This window comes from Notolabrus celidotus, chromosome 4, assembly GCF_009762535.1.
Source record: "Notolabrus celidotus isolate fNotCel1 chromosome 4, fNotCel1.pri, whole genome shotgun sequence".
NCBI classification, from domain to species: domain Eukaryota; kingdom Metazoa; phylum Chordata; class Actinopteri; order Labriformes; family Labridae; genus Notolabrus; species Notolabrus celidotus.
This window is the reverse complement of record NC_048275.1, coordinates 9,467,278-9,489,283: the sequence shown is the minus strand read 5'-3', so window position 1 is coordinate 9,489,283 and position 22,006 is coordinate 9,467,278. Positions and strand designations below refer to the sequence as shown.

The window sequence follows — 22,006 nt, the reverse complement described above, 5'->3', positions numbered from 1 at the left end:
TGTACAAAGTGTAGGGTTACTAACCCCCCTGCCAGGTGTGGCGTATCAACATGCTCATAAAACAGCATTTCGTTCAGACAGTTGTCCCTGGGGCTGTTTTTAATAATAAGTCTGAAACTTGCAGTTGTACCTCACAATGCAGTGTCACAAACATTAGGGCGCACCCAGTGACCCTGGTGACTCCAGTAATATCCTGCAGAGATGTTACCTGTTAATTCAGTCTTCATTTCATTACCTTGAACTACCTCTGATATGATTTAAGGCATTTAGGTAGATGACCCAACCAGCCTCATTTATTTCAGACTATGTAAACAGGACACAGCCACCACATCTGACCTTATAAACTGCACTCTGGTTTGAGACCAGACATCAGACATCTGATCGGTCATAAAAATCTGTGATCAGCTGGCAGAACTAGAAGGGCTGGAATTAAATTTAGTGATACATCTATCATCAGCTAAATCAAATCAAGAGCAGTCTGATGAAACTTATCATACAGAGCCTGCTCTTTACTCTCTATTATCAAAACCCAAGAGGTATCACATCATGAGACGGTACAGAGGCAACAGCACCAGGTCAGACAGTTACAACTATGGTGCTAACAGAGACTGATAATTGGACAGGACTAAGTCGTCTTTGAATCATGGCACTGACTGCTGATAAAATCAGTAAGTCTGTCCTCTCTGTCTTAAACTAATCTCATATCTTATTTATTATTGAGTAAATTACCATGAAGTCTATCATGTTAACTCATGGTTCCCAGAGGATGAATCCTAACAACTTTAGGGATCTCATGACTTTTGATGTAGTGTCATCTTGTGGACAAGATTTTCAATTTGCGCACGTCTCATCGCTGAATATGGAGACTCAAATGATTCCTGTTAGTTACAGTTGTGCTAAAATGCATGCTAACACTTCAGACTGTGATCCTCTGTAGCAGCTCAAAGTGAACTCAGAGATCTCTGATGAAAAATGAAATATATATTTAAGATGGTTTCACAGGTGTAGCTTCTTTAAGTGACCATCAGAGGTAGAGATGTGGTTTGTTCAATAACCTGTTAAACAAGTAAACCCCCCAGATTGTTCCCAGCAATGCACACTTCTAAACACCATTTTTGTCATGGTGAAAGCAGGCATGAACAGTTCAAAGATATGATCCTGCAAGCTTAATAGAGTTACAAGCGTCAGCAGGTGAAATCTAAGGTTTCAACACCCTGAAGAACAACACACCTGGATGCTTCATGTATGTGCATGCTTGATGAGGCAGAGGCAGTGTTTGCACTGGTTCATTATCTTTAGTGTACAGACAGTTTTTCTCATCGATCTCTTTGGCAGTTAAAAAAAACAAAAAAAAAACTCCATGTTTGTTTTGTTTATTGATTTTTTAAATTCATGGGTCACATACAAGGTCTTTGGCTTGTAGAGACAGGCCCGGGCAGCGGAACTAGGTTTTGCTCATATAGGTCATAACTTTCATTTCTTCACTGTCTGCTTCTTTTTGATTAAACCTCATTCATACAGGGACTTTTTAAATGGAATGTTCTTTACTGTAAGGAACCCCCTTTTCAAACTGGGCTGGAGGATCCCAGTTAAACCAGTCTATTTAAGTGGCCTTATATAACATGACTGTCTGGTATTCACCTCTCTACAATAGGTCTCACATACCAAATCAGATCTCGTTCTTGAGACCTAAACCTGCACTAACCAGTTTTTCCTCACTACTTCAGGGCAACTTGTTAGGAGCTGATGCTTACATCACCCTCAATGCAACTTAACTGTAGACTAGCACATAAGAGGCCTGTTTGCCATGCCATGCTAAAGTGGTTCGCTTGAGCAAAAGCGGCTAAAATTGAGTTTCAGTTAATTTTGTGTAAACCGTCACTGTCATTTAAAATCTTTAGAATTACAACAATATGTTAGTTTGTGATTTTTCTCTTTGCATGGGTGAAATCATGCCAACGATTTTAATTGGAGGACGTGACATTGCACCTTTTGTTTTGTCACACATGAGCCTGGTCTCCCCTACTTTCACGACAAAACAGTCTGTCAGGTCAGCTCCGACAAATATGTAGGTGTCCACCTAGTCATTAAGTTCAGCTGGGAGACCCACTTTGGAAACCTGTGTTCCCACATACAGCAAAGATTGTATTTTTCCCGTCGGCTAAGGGTTTATCAGGCTGTACTGGAGAGTATCATCAGGTATGGGATGACAGCATGGTATGGTAACCTCTCTGTTCAGCTGAAAACCAAACTCTCTCGCCTGGTGAAGACTGCCATGAAGGTCATAGGAAAGACTGGCAACCTTTCCCTACAGGTCATTTATGAGCAGTCTGTTCTTGGGCAGGCTCAGAGAATACTTTCAGATCCATTGCACATCCTTTACTCTGAGTATGAACTTTTACTGTCTGGAAGAAAGTACAGAGTCCCCAAATGTAAATTGAATTGTTTTAAAAACTCCTTTGTGCCAATCTCTATCAGAATTTTAAATAGTAAATTGCCTGTTATGGTTGGGACAGTGTTATAGTGATCTGTCAAAGTCAAATTTCCCTACAGGGACAACAAAGGACCTCGTATCGAATCGCATCGTATCGTACCATATCCTATCCTATCCTATCCTATCCTACTTCCTGGCTGTATAAGCTCTAATTTCAGTCCACTTTATCAACATTTTCACAACCAACCATTTAACAAAGCAGGACAAGCATAGCTGCAAAAAAATGCCAATAATTATGATGGTTGAGTTCCATTAATCTGTTTCTGTTTCAGGTTTCTGGTGCAGGTTGTCTCACTGTCGCTCTGTCATGCCTGGGCTCTTGAACAGAGCAGCCCCATTAGAGTTATTAGTAACACCTGTGCTTTCTGTTACAGGTCACATGTCAACTGTGAAAAAGACTGTTTCTCTTTGGGATTAGAGAGGACAGATGGCTGCACTGAAAGTCCCTCACCTAGAGTAGGATTTTATTAGCAGGTGACAAATTGAGTGGCTTATTATCTAATAGCTTAAAGTGCTCATGTGTGTTGATGTTGCAGTAACTATTCCATTGTAGTTTCTCCCTTCTTACTGTATACCTCTACATTCTCCTTAAACTTCAGCTCCTGAATCTCAGAGCGTTGTTTTATAAAATTTTCATCATATTTTTTTGCAGAATAAACCAGGTTCTTCTCTCTGCACAGGACTTCCCTTACCCATCATACTCTGAACTGGTCCCAGAGATCAGCCTAAAGGCAATACACTTACTCTACTGTGAGTGTCTCTGCAGCTTGTTCAGTAAAGCTGTGGCTCAATACCACCATCTTGTGGAGGAAAATGTACCTGCGGGGGCCTTTTTAATTACCCAGCTTCCAAGTGTCACAGACAATATGTGTCTTTGAAGACATTGAGGAGTTATTTTATACTCTTTTACTTCTAAAAAAAAAGGTTGTTTACTTGAGAGCCTGGAAAAACCCTTGTGGATGAATGAGTGATTATTTGTCTCTTCTTTCCCTTCAGGATCAAAAGATGTTTGTCTTGAAACATAGCTCATCTAGCAGCACAGCTTTACAGATATCAAAGTCAGACTGTCTGTTCCATGATCCATGAATTCCTTTACAATTTGTCTCATTGAGTGAGCTGCGTCATGACTCCTCATGGTGTCTCTTAAATCAATACAGAAAAAAAACAAGTCTTGAAAAGTGGTCTGACTGAGGAGGAAACCAGTTTCAGCAGGTTCTGCTATCTCTGACCTTTGAGAGGGGAGGTTAGGAGAAGTGAAGTTCCCAACAGGAACTACAATGTCTCAAACATACTTTACTCTGGAGCTTTGAGTTAAGGTTAACTGTGAGTGCTGGTTTGGCTAGACGTTAAAGCATGCGCCCCATGTACAGAGACTACAGCCCTCATCATACCAGTAGTAGACTTGACTTCAGGCCTCAACCCTTTCCTGCATGTCCTCCCTGTTTGTCAGCTGTCCTAATAAAGGCAGAGTGAGCATGAGCAAAGTCTTCCCAAGGCTGAGGCCTGAGTTTCTGCAAGCTCCAACAATGACAAGACATTCAGACAATGTCAGTGTGCTGGCTACAGACCTTCCAGTAGATGTGTCCATCAAACTGCCTCTGGTGTGGCTAGTTTATAAGATTCTAGGTGTGAGGATTAAGTCTAATGGTTAAGTCAGCGCTCATATAGCGGGTGGCCCAGCGTCGAAACCAGCCTGCCTTTCCTGTATGTCATTCCCTTACTCTCTCTCCTAGTTTCCTGCTCTATCTACTGTCCTTTCCTCTCTGAATGAAGGTGTAAAAGCCTAAAAATAGGATTCCAGGACTTGTTCATAAAGTAGGACTTCCAATTAAATGAATCTGATGTGGCTCAGTGAAGTAAAAGAAAAGGATTCCACAAAACATCTGAAGTGGTTGTTACAGTTTTACAGATTTATTGTTAAGCAGCATCACATTGCAAACAATGGTTCATCTTTTCCAATTGAATGCAACACTATCTTCGAGGTCCCACTACGATGTCGGCAAAGCAAACAATTCCCGTAAAATGCAGAAGAAAAAAAAAAACATCTACCGAATGCAAAGAAAGCTCAATATGCAGCAAGAGAAAGACACAAAAACCCCATGATGTTAATGTTTGAAGAGCAGAGGTACAGTATTTACAGAACACAGGATCAGAAGCAGACTACTGTACAGCTTTTAGCTACATTTACATTCTCACACAGAGCCTTAAATTTCCAGAGAAAAATAAATACACATCTGATTTCTATTACACAACCTTCTGCAAGTCTTAACCCTATTAAAATAATTTGTGATCATAAAAATCTGGTACAGTTTATATACATACATTTAATGCAGGTGTGTTTGGTACAACACACTCATTCCGTTTAGCATTCTCTTTAGATTGGACCGCTTTCTGTCTGAGCCACACATTTGGTCTTTCTTCACATGCGAGTTTGTGTCGTTGTTGGTGGGTTCCTGCTGTGTTCTTCATTTGAACCTGTTCACTGGGTTCCCGATGAGCTCGGGGCACTGCTCTTCCCCTTTTGCGATCTTGTCGCACTTCTTGAAGAGGTCGTAGTTGATTTTGTCAGTAAGAATGCTGTCCTGTTTGTACTGCGGGTGCTTTGAAACAAACTCCCTCATCCACTTGGCCATGGTCATCAGCTCACCTGTTTCACATTCACAGGAAGAAGGAGGTGAGCTCACAGCTGAGGCTGAAGGGAGAGGAAATCCACTAGATGGTAAGACTATAAACTTTACCTGAGGCACGCTTCTTGATGAGCTTCAGGTAGTTCAGAATGGTGCACCTGGTGTCCACATCCACCTCCATGTTTTCCAGATAGCAGTTTAAAATTGGGATGAGCCCCTGGAAGACTCCATCCTGGTGACAAACAAGAAGAAGAAGCAGTGATGATGAGATGCCTTGCACAAAACTCCCGAGCCTACAGCCAGGCTAGGAGACTGTTTTGAGGTTAGCACTTTTAAAAACAATCACACAATGCAGGTAGAATTAGAAGACCTGAAAACAGCCTTAATCCTGAATTATAAGCATTCAAGCTCGTCACGAACACTGCTATCCTCAGATTATTTTGCAGATGTGTTGTAGCCAATTGAGAAGTGAAACCAGATGATAAAAGCGTGTGCATTCATTCAAACTCCATCCATTCACTTTCTTTAGCTTCTCCAAGGTCATGTTGCAGTGGCAGCAGGAAGCCCAGGCATCCCTCTGCTCCACCTGAGGGATTCTGAGGCGTTCCCAGGCCAGATAGGATATATAACCCCTGCATTGAGCTCTGGGTCTACCACAAGGTCTCCCCCAGTTGGATGTTCCCAGAGAACCTCTGAAAGAGCTCTCCAGGTGGCATCCTACCTAATCAGATGCCTGAACTACCACAACTGGCTACTTTCAATGCAAAGGACTAGCAGCTCCACTCTAAACTGCCTCCAAATATCCAAGCCCCTATCTCTGAGCCAAGACTGGATCCTTTTATGAAGGCTCAATCTTTCATTTTGTTAAATGCAATAGACACAAAAAGATGCTTTTCACCAGCTTTTACTCCTTATGTCCTTCTTTTCACCTTGAAGATGTATCCTCACGATCAGAACTTTGAGGTATCAGATATAGAAATAAACTTGCAGGCTGACATGAACAGGTTTGTCAAGTTGTTTGCCTGTCATACTGTCGAAGCGATATAATGTGAAAGCACAAAAACCCCCAAACTGCATCTTGCTCACAATAAAAACGCTGACAGGCAGATGTTTTGAAGTCATCATGTGAGAATGTCAGAGTTTGCTGACGAGCCCTGCAGACGGAGAACAGCTGAGGCTCCATGAAAACTATAGGAATCATCAAAGTTGTCTTCAATCAAAAGGAGGAACATGATTGTCTGGAAGTTTCTACCTTACAGTGCTAGAGAAAAGTAAGAGTATAACCGAAGGATGTATCTTGTGGTCACTATGAATATAAAAAACCCACCTCAGAGCTGTTGAGAGTCCTTAAGTGTCTGACCAGCCAGCAGATTGAGGTCTCTATCCACTGAGTCACACTTGCAGAAAGGCTTAAAGTCAAAAGTCAAAAGTGGAGACGCTAATCACCTTTCCATTGATGATGGTGTCGATGCTCATCAGCATGTATTCTTCGTTGGAGGCGTCACACTCCAAACCATTCTGAGCTGAAGCAGTGCCATCCAGGCCGGGGTTGCAGCCTGTCGGTGGACAAATCAAATGAATCAGTCGCTCTTGAAGTTGCTCCTTTTGCTCCAGTATGAGTCATGCAGCCCTGACACAGACCCTTGATTAAACTCTTCCTCAATACCCACCTTTGAAGATGTCCTTCCTGAAGTAAAACATGCCCTCCTGCACTGCATTTCTCTTCTGTGCCACCTTCATGTTCTCATCAACCTAAAACACAAACATGTGTTCATCCTGTTAGAACATGATCAGAATGAACACGTCTTTCCTTTATGGATGAATTTCTCTTTAACTGTGTGGCTGTTTGTTTGTGTTTGTACCTTTGACAGAGGGATCAGAAAGTCGAGTTTGTAGGATAAGATCACTCTGGTGAGCAGGACGACGAAAACAACGTATGCAGCATTTTCAAAGTCAGTCAGCTGCACCTGAAGAACAAAACAGAGGTTAAACATTCCTCAGTGTGATGTTTTCTGTACTTGATATGATCTGACTTTGAATTGAAACTTGAAATACAACTAGAAGTTGAAGTAATGTGACGCTGCAGCTGGATTTACCTCCATGGGCCTGAACTCCACCCTCCAGCCGATATCAGAGTTCGGAGGTGGAGGTTTGAATCTCATCGTCTGCCAGTTAGTTGACTGCAGGTTCTGTAAGGAGACAAGTTTCAATATGAAACTTCTTCTACACAGAAGTCAAATGCATGTTATTCTTCGTATGGCTGTAGATGCTACAGGAGTGTACAAGAACCCTCACCTCAAAGTGATCCGACTCGTTTTCATCGTCCAGGTGAATCTTCTCCTCAAACACTGACAGAGGATCTCGGATGAAAAGGTGGGCTATGTGTTGGGCCAGTAGTTTGTCAATTCCTACAAAAAGAAAGCTGATTTACTTGATTAATTTCTTTACTGTATCTTTTAAAGATATTTTGATGACAGTAGAGCTTAAACATTCTGTTTCTAGACCAGTGGTGTCCAAACTTTTTTCAAAGAGGGCCACATTTGATGTTGTCAGAATACCTTAGAGCCAGTGGCTCCTACCGAGACTTAGGAATCATAAAATTTAAAGATGAAATCTCCATTAAATAACAATTATTTCACATTTGTTCTCAATAAATCAGTAACTAGGAACTCCTCAGTTCTCTACAAGCCATGTAAACATTAGCAAACTTTATCTTCTTCTGGAGGAAAATGGTCGGGCAATGTGGGAAAAATATTGTATCATTATTTTCCTATGGCAGGATCAGGATCTGGATTTCATCACACTTCTTTTTCATGTTGTTTTTAAGACTTGTCTGACCAGCAGACAACATTTTTAGAGCTAAATCATTATTTTCCTGCGTTCTGAACAATTTTTATGCACCAAATTCTGCCTTTTCTGCACAATTTCATAATTTTGATTTTGTCTTGTGTCCTCTTTTGTGTCTACTGAACTTTTAGTGTTCATCAAGAACATTTTCACATCATGATAAAATCATTAATTTGAAGTCAACTTTAACAGTTCTTGTGTTTCTTCTTTGTTGCCATCTTGCAGAATTCCCAGAGCTTTGGCTTTATATAAGTAGTCCATATGAAGCTTTTTGAGACGTTTCTGGATTGACTTTAGTTTTGTGTGTGCGCTTGAACGAAACTGCAAATGTACAAATTATTCAGAATGTTTTTAATTTATAATGCTATTAATTAATGCTATAAATAACACACTTTAAGATGGAAGCTTGGGGCCATAAATAAATGGACCTCGGGCTGCAATTGGCCCCCGGGCCGTACTTTGGACACCCCTGTTCTAGACGAATCAGATGACCTTGTTCTCAAGTGTCTGTACCTGCGTCGAGAAGCTGCTTTTGGATCTCCTCGTCTATCGTCAGATCGATGTCGTTGTACTTCTCACCACAGCTGGACAGGTAGCTGTCGATCGAGTCATATCTTGACTTGAAGATCCTGTATTTGTTGTTTTTCAATGGCTGAAAAAACAAAATAAGCTCAAGTTATTTAAGTCACTGTAACATTTTATTAAATCAAAATAAACAACCTTAAAAGCACTGTGAAGAGATGTGTTGATTTTGGTCACCCCTTCAGACAAATCACTAAAGACTGCATTTCCCATGAGCACCATCACCCATAGTCATAAAGATGAGGATCTTGCCAAAGCGTGCATTTATAGTGGAAGCAAATTACTGGCATACAGTCCTTGATTTAAAAATACTTTTCTTTGTTCAAAACGACTCTGCAGGACTCAGAGTGACGAGGGCGTGTGTTGATTTATAGATACATGAAGTTATGAATTGTAATGTAACAACAAAACTTCATAAAGTTGGATTTATTTCTGTAAGTTAGATGAAAAAGGTGAGCAGAAGTACTGGTGTAGGGTGAAAATTTAGTCTAATGGTTAAATTGCTCGTCCATTAAACAGGCAGCATGGGTTCGATTCCAGCCTGTGGCCCACTTCCACCATGTCATTCACCAAACTATCTCAGTTTCCAGCTCTATCCACTGTCCTCTCCTCTCTGAATAAAAGGTGCAAAAGCTCCAAAAATAGAACTTAAACGTGAATATGCGCACGGTTTAACTCTTAATACTTCAAAGAGCATCAAAGCGTCACACGCTAACTTAAACATTTAATCCTGTTCATCCTGTAAACACTTCAGGGTGACGAATATCGACTCTACCCTCTGACTAAAGCACTAAAATTCAGTTTAAAAGTTATCACTGATGATTTCATTTTACCCTGTAGGTCATGAAGAGGCATCAGTGTAAGAGCAAGCCCATTTCAAAATCAGTTTAAATCTCCTCACTGTGCCTTTAAATATATGAAATGTAAAAAGATTGACACGTTACAGAGAGACATAAAATGAGTCTTAGAGTCAGTACATGCACACTAATCTCTCTGAATCTGATTCAGTCACGGTGATGACTTATTGGAAAAACAATGAGAGATTAAACTTCATAAATGCTGCAGAAAGTGACTTCTTATTTGTACTCAAACACCTTTTTTTTTTGCATCTGTTTTTTCAGTTCTGCCTGCTCACCTTGAGCCCACGCTCCTCCTGTGTCCGGTCATCCACCGAGGCAGAAATAACCCCCCAGCGACAATCGTTATCTGACACAAAGCCTCTGTAGAAAGGAGAGGCGGCACTCAGCGCCATCTGTGAAGAGAGAAATCTAATAAATATAAAAACCTGAACGAGAAACAAAACCTGTTCCCCTTTGTTATCTGATGCAAAAAAATAACAGAGAAAAACCTTGAGGAACCATCACAATGTGTTCTATCTTCCCTCCGTATTTACTTTCTAAATTGTTTTATCAGGCTAATAAATAATGAGTTATATATTAGCTATGTGAGAGGTCAGGTAAATGATCACAATATATGACAGGAAGCTCAATGTTTATTGATCTACTCACCACGATGGGGCAGAAAGTTGCAAGTTGGTCATAAAGGTAGCGGGCCTCGTCAATGCTACAAGCCTGGAATGTCACCTGAAAGAGCATCATAAAAAGGAGGCTGAAGTACATTTATAAATCACCGATTCGGATTGTAAAGTAGCAGTTGCACAAAAGTCAAAATAGCCTCGGTGACACCATCTTGATTACATCACAGTTTGAAAACAGACGGGATGTTCAGCAAAGTCAGTTTGCTCTTCACCTGCAGACAACAGTTGCCCATGCCGAAGCCCATGGCGTCCATGTAGATGTGATCAGGCAGAGCCGCCCTCACTGACTCACCGTCGTCCTCGGGAAACTCTTCCACGAATGGAGATGGAGTGCACTTGTCTTTGAAGACTGAAATGAGGAACGAAAAGTGGTTAGAATTATTAACTATCCCTTATTAAAAATCCCCTTTAAATCCAGATTAAATCAGATTAAGAATCTCTTTATGGTTAAGAAAACAGCTTTTAATTCATTGTCAAAACATTTGTCTTAATATCCCCCTCAAGCTTCCATGCTGTTGTCATCTCATTTGCAGGTTTGTATACATGATAATCATTGTTCTGCAGCTAATCAGACATTAAATGATTTAAGCAGTCTCTGTTCTTCAGGGAGTTTGTTGTTTGTTTATTACTCTGTCCTAAATCTCAGGATGAGATGTGTGTTCATGTTGGGGAGGGAGGGAAGCTCATGTGGTCGTTGTTCAGAGTCTCTGGTGTTCTGCTGTCTGAGTTAGTGAGACTGTCGACTCTGCATACTTCACTGTTCGTCAGATTAACTCCCAAATCTACAATCTCACTGACAGTAATGCTTTTAAAAAGAACATGAACACATTTTAAGCTTCATTTTATTTCAAAAATGTTTTTTTTTTAGTTCATAAATGATTTGAATAACTACTTTATAACACTGCCCAAACTCTTTGACTGCATTGAGACTTACTTGGCACATTAATCGTGACTTTCTCTCCTCTTCTGTGTCGTATGTTTCTGGTCAGGGTGCTACAAAAGTAAACAGACTTATGAATATTCCAAATCATCGTCAGGAATATGAATGTATAGAAAAATCTAAATTTACTGTGAAAATAATTCAAAATTTAAACAAAATCCTTCCTCAACTGACTGGTGTTGGATTTAAAAGTCAGTCAATTCAAGACGTTTAGTTCTCTCTTTCTATTTATCACATTTAAAACACTGTGATGAAATTTTAATATTCCAGCCTAAATAATAAAGAGGTATCATTTTCTTATTCAAAACCAAATCACTGAAAACACACACACACACACACTTCTACAGAGTCCGACCTGTGAGCTCTACCTGAATCTGGGGTGTCTGTTGATGGCTTCGTCGGGGAAAAACAGTGACTTCGACACTCCCTTTTCAACAGGGGTCGGCTGGTGCTCCGGTTTGGTGAAACCTGGACAACCTAACCTAGGGAGAAGATCGAATGTATGAGAGGGTTGCAACAAACTGCATCTGATATCAACCACAAATCATTCTCAGTGGACTTATGTTCTGAAAAAAGGTAAAAATAGAAGAAATTAAAATATTAACTGTCTAAAATCTAGCGTGACAAACATGCCTTCTATTATTTATCACCCAATGAATGTTTGAATATGTCAGCGTGTGGAAACAGTGAATTAAAACAGAATTTATTAGGCTTGTATGTAAAGGAAACACACAAAAAAGTCCATAATGCTGAAGTGGGAGGGGGAAAAAACAGGGTGCTTTAAATTATTATACAAAAAAAAAGTTAAAGAAAGGTTTGATTCTCACTTTGTAATAATGTATTATGGAAAAACCCACCAAACCCTCACATTAAAGAAGATAAAAAACACATTTCTGCTAAAAAAAGCCTGAAAGAATGGATCTATGCAGTGTATTCTTGTCTGACCCACTGACATGATTTAAGACTCACTGAATAATTGACTCCTCCAGCAGCTCTGAATATGATGGGAGTTAAATGTACATTGTTGCTGCTCATGTTGGACCCAGTTTGATGTTGTTTTGCTCCTCTAACAAAGATTTAAAGACGTTTTCTGTAAAGTAGAGTACCTTGGGAATGAGGTGATGGTGCAGAGCGTTTCATTCTGGTTCAGGACCGACGAGGCCTCTCGCCGTCTCTTCCCCATGTTTCCCTCCACAGTGTTGAACTCTGACATGGTCCCTCCATACGGCTGCCCTGGAGTCCCTTCGATCATGTAGCTGCCGTACTCTGGTCTCCAGAGCGTTGGGTGGCTGCAGAAGAGCATTTAAAGTGTGGTGTAAACATTCAGTTTTAATAGAGCCGCATGGAGAAAACACTCAGGATGAAGTTTCTAAAAGAATAAGCCGAGCACTCAGGCTTTAACGTAAGTCAAGGTGAACAATCGGGACGTATTTGTGCTGCAGAGCGTGCTCTTTGCTGTGTGCGACAGAGGGGCAGTAATGAGGAATGCATCAGCTCTACTATTCCCACTGCCTCTGGTATTTCCCCTGGTGAAGTCGGCTCCACAGATTCAGACCGACGTCATGGGCAGCGGGCAAGCATAACACTCTCCGGCTTGTACAAACACATTCAAAGCGCCTGCAGAGAATTCCTCTTTTTACAGAAAAGTTACTACGCTTCAGGAATTCCTGAGGTGAGCTCTGATCGTTATCACTGACAGAAATCCTGCGGCGAAACGTCTATAACTAAACTTTATGGAGATTTAGAGCACGGCCTCTTTGTAATTTATGAACTACTTCAAAAAGAATCCATGTGTCTCTCTCTTTATTAAAGCAGACTTCATTAAAAGAACTCTCTCTAATCTTTAATAGATACAAGTGCAGATTGATTTGACATTGTATGTCTGTTTTTGAGGTATTTACATTGTTTTATATATTTGATTATGTTTACATAATGTATGATTATACTGTGCACATTTTTCACTGCGTCATTGGTTTTGGAAATATTTGTAAATGTACTTATTTAGTTGAGTATATAAGTTTTGTACATATGTTGTAAGATATGCTTATTTTCACTTCTTTCATTTTAATGCTAATAACTTTTTAATAATTGATATTTTATAGGCTCTTGTTTGCTTTATACTGTTTTGCACTGTCTGCACACTTTGCTGCTGTAACACTTAAATTTCCCCGTTGTGGGACGAATAAAGGATATCTTATCTTATATCTTATCTCATCTATAATCAATTGATTTATTGTTGTTTCATTTAATGTCATTCTAGCATTAACCTTGCTGTTTTAAGTGTTATTAGTATATTTTGTTACTCACTTCTATAGGTTGATAGTTTTGCACCGGGTGACATGTATATGATGGGCAGGTAAGATAGGAGGACGAGACACCGGGGAAGGTGAATGGTTTTTTACTGGGAGATTTCAAGGCACAAAGATGCTACCTTTTGTTTGAGAGAAGCCTTTTTTTTGTTGTATAATAATCCACCAAAAATACTGAATACTTGTCTGGACATTGGCAATCTTTGGACACCGTGTATGATCCTCTCTCCCTGTGCCTGGTTTTTGATTTGAGTTTTGACCAAGTCAAATAGCCACTACAGTCTGCACAATAAATCCTCTTATTATTCTACATTGCACAAAGCTAAAGACTACAATATTTGACAAATTCAGCCACTATCAGGTTAGCTGGTGTCAGTTTGGTGGAGACTTCAGAGTTAGCAGCACAACAGGTTAGGAAAGAGAAGAAGAAGAAGAGAAATCTGGATTTTTTAGACCCTGTGATGAAAAAGAGCAGTCCTTATTTGGTATTATTTGGATTGAGGAGAGACATTGGATCACAAACACAGGTACAGTTTAATAATGTAGGGCAGAAGAAAGACACAGAGCTTCTATTTCTAGAAACCACACATGAATATCATTGTGATTGTTTCTGCTACTGTGCAGGCCGACTTCTATTATATCTAATAAATATGATACCTGTGAAGTCTATGATATTTGTATTGATTAGAGGCAACACTATGATGGGGTATAAACTGAGGAGAAGGGACAACAGGCTGAAGAGCTCCAGGACAAGGTGGGCACATCATCAGATCAATAAAAGAACCTCAGAGTCTTTAAACCGAGTGCTTCATAACTAACTACAATAAAAAGGAACTAACTATTGGAGTACGATCATCTGAGGAAGCGCTCGGGTCACTGCATTGATAGAATCTATACAGCCAGGTGGATTGAGGCGTCATGATAGGGGAAGACTCGTCACGGTGAGAACAGGAACAGCAATCAGGACTGACCAGTTTGAGCTTTCACTAAAATATGCAAAGATCTGGTAATGGCTGGGGGACGACTCTTCCCACCTGAGCTCACAGAGCCTGAGGCCCCTGTCGAAGGTGAAGTCCAGGTGTGCTAAACCAGCAGAGGCATTCAAAGTCCAAGTCTAACATTGCGATGACTGGTTTGGGCTTGATTTGAAGAGAAACCTGAACGTATCCATGACTTCAGCACAAAAATTCAGTCTTTGAACGCCATCGATAAGCTGTTTCATTCAAAGCTCGTCTGACTGGCAGGTTTTCCTGCATGAGAGCAAAAGCACACAGAGCTTGTTCGTCAATTACCAAGGTATGAATGATGAGAAAACTGTGAATTTGACAGTCAAAGCAGTGCATAAGCTCATAGGGAAATCCAGAGTATGGGAACACATGATGAGGCGAGGCGTTTGGCTGCAGGGTGGCTTCAGCTCTCGACAGCTTTCACATGGGAGTCTTTGAAATGAAGTTTGTGTGCCCTCATCAAATTGAATAACTACAGATGTTCAGAAACAGGTTTTCTCTTCCTGACTCTGAAATCCAGACTTGAGTATGTTCAGATTCTTATATCTAGATTTGAGTGTTTGCTGATTATTGTTTGATGTGATTTCTGCATGTTATTGACTGTTGTTTGTTCTCTGCAGCCTTTTTCATATTTCCAGTTAAAGGCACGATCAAGGCGTCCCAGCACTGTGGGCATCGGCGGTCTTAACAGAGGCGTTAAAGGGACCAGATGTGATCTCTGTGAGCCGGCAGGGCAGAACAGCACTGTGTGTGAATATCCAACTGTGTGCGTATGTGAAGCTCCCGCTGAGTGTTAACTGCTTATGCTTCTACAACACTGTGACACAATGCTAAATCACGCTGGGACAGCAACACTACACCGTCTCAGGATCAATATGACAGTAAAAAGGCGTGATGACGATGGAGCTGTGCGGAGACGCTGTTGCAGACTTGAGAACGCCTTGTGCGAAACTTCATGCTGCTGTCTTGGCCAGGACTCATTTAGAGTATTGTGGTGAAATAAAGGCTTTATAAGCTGAATAATGTCAATCAAATATTGGCACCTTGTATTTCTGGGTTGCCAGTTTGGTGCACTGGTTGGAGCCATAGACTGTATAATAAATGGACGTAGGATCCGTGATGTCACAGATCTGTTTCTGAAGCGCTGTTTTGAGGCCAGTTGGTGGCGGCAGCCATATTGCTGCTGTCGAGCGATTGTGACATAAAGAGGCGGGCTTTGAGCCTCCTATCCAACAGCTACAGTGTTCCCGCCTGTCATCAAGTCAGCTGTGCCTCGCATTGGAAGATTCGTAATCTCAATATCTTCCAGCTATCCAGACTACACTCATCTTTTGTACCAGGCTGCAAACATGTTTATTTCTGCTGTAAAGATCGGCTTTTTTGAAGTGGTGTGTATGTGGTTTCCTGTACTTCCAGAGCCAGCCTCAAGCGGACACTCGATGAACTGCAATTTTTAACATTTCCACATTGGACTCATATTTTTACACCGGGGGTTGCCACTTGGTTGGAGCATGCGTCCTTTATTGAGGACATAGTTTCGACCCTGACCCTTTTCTGCACGTCTTTTCCAACTGTCCTCCAGACATTTGTGTCTCTTCAACTTCAGTCAATAAAAATAAAACTGTCTGAAAATAAAAATCTGTTCCTTTCATTTCAAGGACAGTTTGAATGATTGTTTTGTTGACTACTGTTTTGAAAAAAGCAAAGATAACAAGATCTTTTTGGAGGGATGTTGTATTATGCTATAAATTAACATATCTACCTAACCCACTACTGCACTGAAGGCGCCATGTGAGAGAGGATGACTCAACAACCAGAGACTGATGATGACTTCCTTATGTTGGATACAAGGATAACAGTGGGGTTCATACTGATCTAGGGAGAAGCTAATGTATGGTGTAGGGATTTGTCTCCATATGGGTGTGGTAGTAGGACTTAGTCACTCAAATAAAGCACCAAAAGAAACTCAAGTCATGGATCAAGTAACAGCAAGAGAAAAGAAGAAAAATTAACATGGGAAAGATTAAATATCCAGCAGCTGAGAACTCAAAAGAGCTTCAACTGAGCAGCAACAGCCTGTTTGTCATTCATCTGAGATCCTGCTCTGATGGTTCATGTTTGTCAAGAAGAATCCAAAAAAGAATCCAACCAAACTGGATTATCAAACCTACAAAGAGGAATTCAATAATAGAGTGTAGTGCTAACAGTCCTGGAGTCTGAGGAGTAATATCAAAGCTGCATTTCCAGCAAATTGCATAACTGTGATGGTCTGTTCACAGGACTTGAAAAGTATCTGTTTGGCAGCTTTAAGATCTTCAACATGCTGCTGCAAGAGTCCTGACAGACTGCAGGAACCTGACCACATTACTTCTCTCCCTGTGGCTCAGCGCTCTAAGACATCTCTGACATGTTTGTGACATATGTAGCATCGAGGACCCTGAGGATATCTCGGACTGGCATGCTGAATGACCCGAGAGTTGGAAAGAAGCACAGAAGAGCAGCATTTGGTTATCATGCAACATGATTTCCTTTAACAAAGCTTATTTTTTTTATGCATCTTGTGTCTGCATGTTTAATGTCTTGTATTGATTCCTTTCAATCTTTAACTCCTGCTCTCTTGATTGTATTTCTGTGTGTTTTATTGCTCTGTAAAGCACTTTGAACTGCTTTAGTGTATGAGATGAGTTACACAAATAAAGCGACCTTGCTTGTATAAAAGGCTTCATGCCGGTTGAGTCTAGTCTTGCTTCTTCTTTTAAATTGAGTCTGTCAGATTGGTGTGAGATTTTATTCAACCAAAACTAAATGAAATCACTATCAGCCACTCAACGGCTCCCTTCAATCCCAAACAGATTATAAACCAACAACAGCTCTGCCAAAACTGTTGGTGCTGTAGGCGTGGCGTTTATTGAATGTCATTCAGATAAGAGAACTATCTGTGCTCAAGTTCAACAACATATTTCTGAGCACCATCACTTCCAGGAAGAAAAACTCTAACTGACACAAAGCTGACCACGCAGACTGAAGCCGTGTTTGCAAACAAAGTTAAAGCCTAATTAAAACAAAGATGGCGCCATGTTTGTAGTGCATCCAGCTGTTGTTATGTTGTTCAGTGCGTGCGTGCGTGCGTGCGTGCGTGCGTGCGTGCGTGCGTGCGTGCGTGCGTGCGTGCGTGCGTGCGTGCGTGCGTGCGTGCGTGCGTGCGTGCGTGCTTACTCACTTTGGGTTTATGTTTTCGCCCTGTTCTTGAAGCGTGTCTAAAATGTCTCCGCCGTTCAGGACGAGCCGGACCTTTTCATCTTTGTCGTCCAGCTCCACCAGCATGTACTCCACCTGAGAGTAAATGATTACAGACATCAGGACACATCATCAATACACAGACACTGATGGATTCTTTCAATGCACTCTTCTTTCAACCCCCGTGCTCCCACTACAGAACAAAGTGTACGTTTTCAAGATCGCATAGCAACGCCATCACATCAATTCCAATTCATCAGTTATGTTTCCTTGACTTTGACTCTGCAACCCTGTAATCCCCTGTCTGAAAGAGGGATTAATCTATAACAACAGCATTCCACATTGTTGGAAATGAAAACACTTTGTTCAAGCTGAAGCACACTGAAGTTTTGAGGGCTGGTGGGCGGCAAAAAGTCCAAATGCAAACTGCGTGAGAAGAAAGGTTAAACTTGACACGCAATATATGAAGCTTTAAGTTAACATGTGCTCACTGGGAGGACTTATAGAAAGACAGCTAGACAAATGAATGGTGGATTATACTCCAAATGAGCGCTCCAAAGCATCTGTGTGACCTTTCAGATGAATGCAGTTTTTCTTGCAGTGAGGGAGACGGTGAATAAGATATTGAATCAAGCACATGAACGTTGAATGACGGATGAAATATAGCCGCTGGGCTCACATATCTTCTCATACTGTATATTAAGCTTCATTTGATGTTAACTCACTGGGAGGTAACTTGCAATAATCCAGCTCTGTGGATTATAAGTATATGCAGTTAGTTACTACAACACTGCATGGTTACAGATTTTTAAAGCTTAATATGTTTGCCATCTTTTCTGCAGAATAATGAGACACTACATGAGTTATTCTATCATGCTACATTCATAAATGCAGCAGCCAAGCTTTCATATCTAAACATACTGTAGAGCAAACTTCACATTAAAAGGAAAGGGATCTCTTGTTGTAGCTCTGCATGCATTATCAGTGCTCAGTTTGTTACTGTGATACTGACACGGTTAGTAATTCACAGAGTACAGTTCAATATGTTTGCCATTTCTCCTGCAGTGTGAGACAGTGACTTTGTTATTGCATCATGCACAAGCAGCATGAATGAAGTGCAGCAGCCAAGTCCACGACTCCACATACCTCAACATTCTTTATAGTGAGCTTTATTGTAATGCTAATTCAGCAGGGGAGTAAGCTAATATAGCATTGCATGATTGATTAGTATGCTATAGGAGGATTACTGAATGGTTACTAGAAGTCAAAACAGACATTTATTTTTCAAAAAGGCCTTCAAAACTTTGTAAACATGTAATTCTGCTCTGGATGTCTTGTTGTGTGTTCTTGTACTTTGGAGTTCCTTTATTTATTTATGTATGCATGTACATATGTATATATGTGTATGTATGTATGTGTATATTAGATTAGATTCAATGTATTGTAATTGGGCATGTCACAGGTACAAGCAATGAAATATAGATTGCATGTAACCAGAAGTGCTTTAGCAGTAAATTAAATAAATAATACAGAATATACAGAGTTATGAATGATGAATAAATGGAATATAATATGTATCTACATGAGTGACTATTGCTACAGGTATGTCCAGGCTATGACTATGGTTATGGTATAAACTAGACTAGAGAGTACAGTAGTGCAAAGTGATTATAGAAGTATATGTATATATGTATGAGTATATATGTATATATATTTTTTTTCTATGTAATTATTAGCTTTTTTAAATATTTATTATTATTATTGTTTACTTTTTTGTGTTTTTCTGTGAAGCACTTTGTAACTTTGTGCTATAGAAATAAAGTGTATTATTATTATTTATGAAACACATTTTAGAAAGTGTATATCTTCCCTGTATGGCAGATTAGTCTATATTTTCTTGTATTTTGTAACATTTATTCATTATGCATAAGTCTATTTGTCCACTGTATACACTTTAAATGTACACTAAGATATTTCTTTACTTTTCATTGATCCTGTGATATGCATGGATAGCCTTCTGGTGCTGTAATAACATAATTTCCCACTTAAGGATCTACTCATCTATCCATGTGCCTTTATCTCACATAAGACCAGTATTGCATCATCCACTGCCCACAGCACAGTCCTGTCTGCACATTACTTCATTTTCAGAATGGAAAAACCTTCCTCACCTCATCTCCCCACTTCAGCACATCTCTCTGCCGCTCCTTCACCTTGTTGTAGATGTTGAGAAACTGAATGATTCCATGTTTTCTGATGTGGTCTGCATACTTCTTGGTTTCTTCCCAGTTCAGTGGAGACCCCTGAGACAGTAGACCCATGGCACAGACAGACAGGGGATGTAAACTTAGGACTCTGGTGTCTTGCTTGTTGGCTGCTGCTGCTTATATAAAACTTGCACGCCAGGCGTTTAGCTAGCTAGCTAGTTTGTCCAACTCGTGCAGAGCTAGCATGAAGTCTCGATGGAGTCCGGATCCTTGAGGTTGCTGTCAGAGGGTTTCACAGCCTGATGTAAGGTCTCGTGGTGTTGTTAAGCAGCGTGCCCTGTCGGTAACCTTAGCTGGGCATCCACCAGAAGAAGAAGAAGAAGAAGGCCCCTGCTCATCACCTGCTAATGTCTGGTTAGCTCTGTGGAGCACACCCGAGGCAGCAACAGAGTTGGCCGGTTCCCGTGAGCCTCGGCACCGTTATCTACCAGAGGCCGAGTCTGTCAAACGTGGAGCCCTGTGATGGAATGACAGCGACGTGAACCCGGTACGTATGTCGTTGTTGCTCAGCCAGTCTGCCTCCCTGAATCGGGCTGTGTGCAGTACATATGAACGCCCTCCTGGTCTCACACACACGTGATGCCGTCAGGCGGAGGAGCAGAAAGCGGGGCGACGTCACTATGACTCAGCATTCTTTACCGCTAAGCTCCGCCCACCAGCCTGTCAATCACAACCTATGATCACAACCAACATGTTGTGATGCCACATTTAATGTTGTCGAAAACAGCAAAGTCATGGTAACAAATCAGGAAAGTTTGCAAGTAGAAAAGAGCAAAGGCAAAAGATGTTTCTAGTAATGAGGAGAGAAGATTATCTAAAATTGTTGGAGCTATTTGTTTCTTTTTTTTCTAAACTTTTCTTTTTTTTTGATTTTTTGTTTTCTAGTTGTGGCTTCAAAACCGTACAATGGGAAAAGATAGAATACAAATTTAGATATATACAAATGTTAAAAATGGTTTAAATAGCTGTAATTACTGGCAGTATTAAAAATGACTCAGTAGTGACAGGTAGACATGTTGTGATTGTGGTTTGGTTATGACAGATTAAGCAATATAATAAATAAATATGGTTTATAATTAATAATTAGTTTTAGTTGTTTGATTTTTCTAAACTTTACTTTTATATCATTCATTTTAGTTCGATTTTGGGGATATATTTTTGCCAGTCATTTATTTTGTTTTGTATTTAATTGTTTATTTAGTTTACAATTAATAAGTAGTTTTATTTGTTTGATTTTTCTAAACTTTTCTTTTTTTAAATTAATTTAAGTTGGGTATATATTTTTGCCAGTCATTTCTTTAGTATATTTTGATTTTTTGTTTTCCACTTTTGGCTTCAAAACTGTACAATGGGAAAAGGCGGGGCGATGCTGTCCATTATATATACAGTCTATGATCACAACAAGTTGTGATGCCACATTCAATGTTGTAGAAAACAGCAAAGTCATGGTAACAAATCAGTAAAGTTTGCAAGTAGAAAAGAGCAAAGGCAAAACATGTTACTAGAAATGAGGAGAGAAGATTATCTAAAATTGCAGGAGCTATTTGTTTATTTTTTGGGGATTTAATTGTTTAAGACTTACCTTTTAATCTAGCTTTTAATTTGGAGTAGTTTATTTTAGCCCTGGACTGCATTATTATTATTATTTTTATTATTATTTTTATTATTAGTATCTAAACCATTGTTTTAACATGTATTTATTTATCTTATTCATTTTGTGTTTATCTGATCTCGTTAACTCTACCTTATTTTTAACTTTTCTTTCCACTCTTACTTATTTTTTTAATTTTACTGTGTTGATTTTCTTTTTCAGTATTTCTTTTTTAATCATGCCTTTTATAATTTTACCAATTCTGTTGTTTTCTGACTGTCTGTTACTCTGTGAAGCACTTTGGGCTACGTGTTTTTATGTATGAAAGGTGCTATATAAATTAAGTTGAGTTGAGTTTATTTAGTTTAAAGAAAGAGGAAAATGGTACTTCATTAATCCCCAGAGGGGGAAATTCCATTTTTTTTTACTCATGCTATTTTTTGGACATGCTACACACACAGTATATACATACAATCATACACACACATGCAGCGAACATGATTAGGGAGAGATGTCAGAGTGAGGATGCTGCCATCAACCAGTGCACCCCTAGCAGTTGGGGGTTCGG

The 22,006-nt window shown here is 40.0% G+C and overlaps 1 protein-coding gene and 1 long non-coding RNA gene across 2 annotated transcripts; one reads left to right on the top strand and one right to left on the bottom strand.

The window, feature by feature from the left end:
• The first annotated feature begins 2,895 nt into the window (after window positions 1-2,895).
• LOC117812133 lies at window positions 2,896-6,122 on the top strand. The gene is made up of 4 exons (XR_004631142.1): window positions 2,896-2,968; window positions 3,147-3,362; window positions 5,159-5,213; window positions 5,651-6,122. It is a non-coding gene; the product is annotated as an uncharacterized LOC117812133 (long non-coding RNA).
• gclc (glutamate-cysteine ligase, catalytic subunit) lies at window positions 4,379-20,449 on the bottom strand. The gene is made up of 16 exons (XM_034682735.1): window positions 19,752-20,449; window positions 17,564-17,676; window positions 12,134-12,316; window positions 11,396-11,509; window positions 11,022-11,080; window positions 10,300-10,436; window positions 10,059-10,133; window positions 9,686-9,802; window positions 8,482-8,620; window positions 7,417-7,529; window positions 7,218-7,310; window positions 6,984-7,088; window positions 6,792-6,873; window positions 6,568-6,677; window positions 5,233-5,353; window positions 4,379-5,141 (listed from the first exon to the last, which is right to left on the bottom strand). The coding sequence occupies exons 1-16, from the start codon at window positions 19,899-19,901 to the stop codon at window positions 4,960-4,962; spliced, it is 1,893 nt and encodes a 630-aa protein (XP_034538626.1). The 5' UTR covers window positions 19,902-20,449; the 3' UTR covers window positions 4,379-4,959.
• Between the last annotated feature and the right edge of the window lie 1,557 nt (window positions 20,450-22,006).

What these genes read in the sequence shown, in the direction of transcription:
- gclc (XM_034682735.1), bottom strand. Translation starts at nt 19,901, where the DNA reads ATGGGTCTACTGTCTCAGGGGTCTCCACTGAACTGGGAAGAAACCAAG. An exon ending in ACCATCACCTCATTCCCAAG is followed by an intron (nt 11,510 to 12,133) that starts GTACTCTACTTT and finishes TCTTCTCCCTAG; the next exon opens with GTTAGGTTGTCCAGGTTTCA. An exon ending in TGGAGTTCAGGCCCATGGAG is followed by an intron (nt 7,089 to 7,217) that starts GTAAATCCAGCT and finishes TTTGTTCTTCAG; the next exon opens with GTGCAGCTGACTGACTTTGA.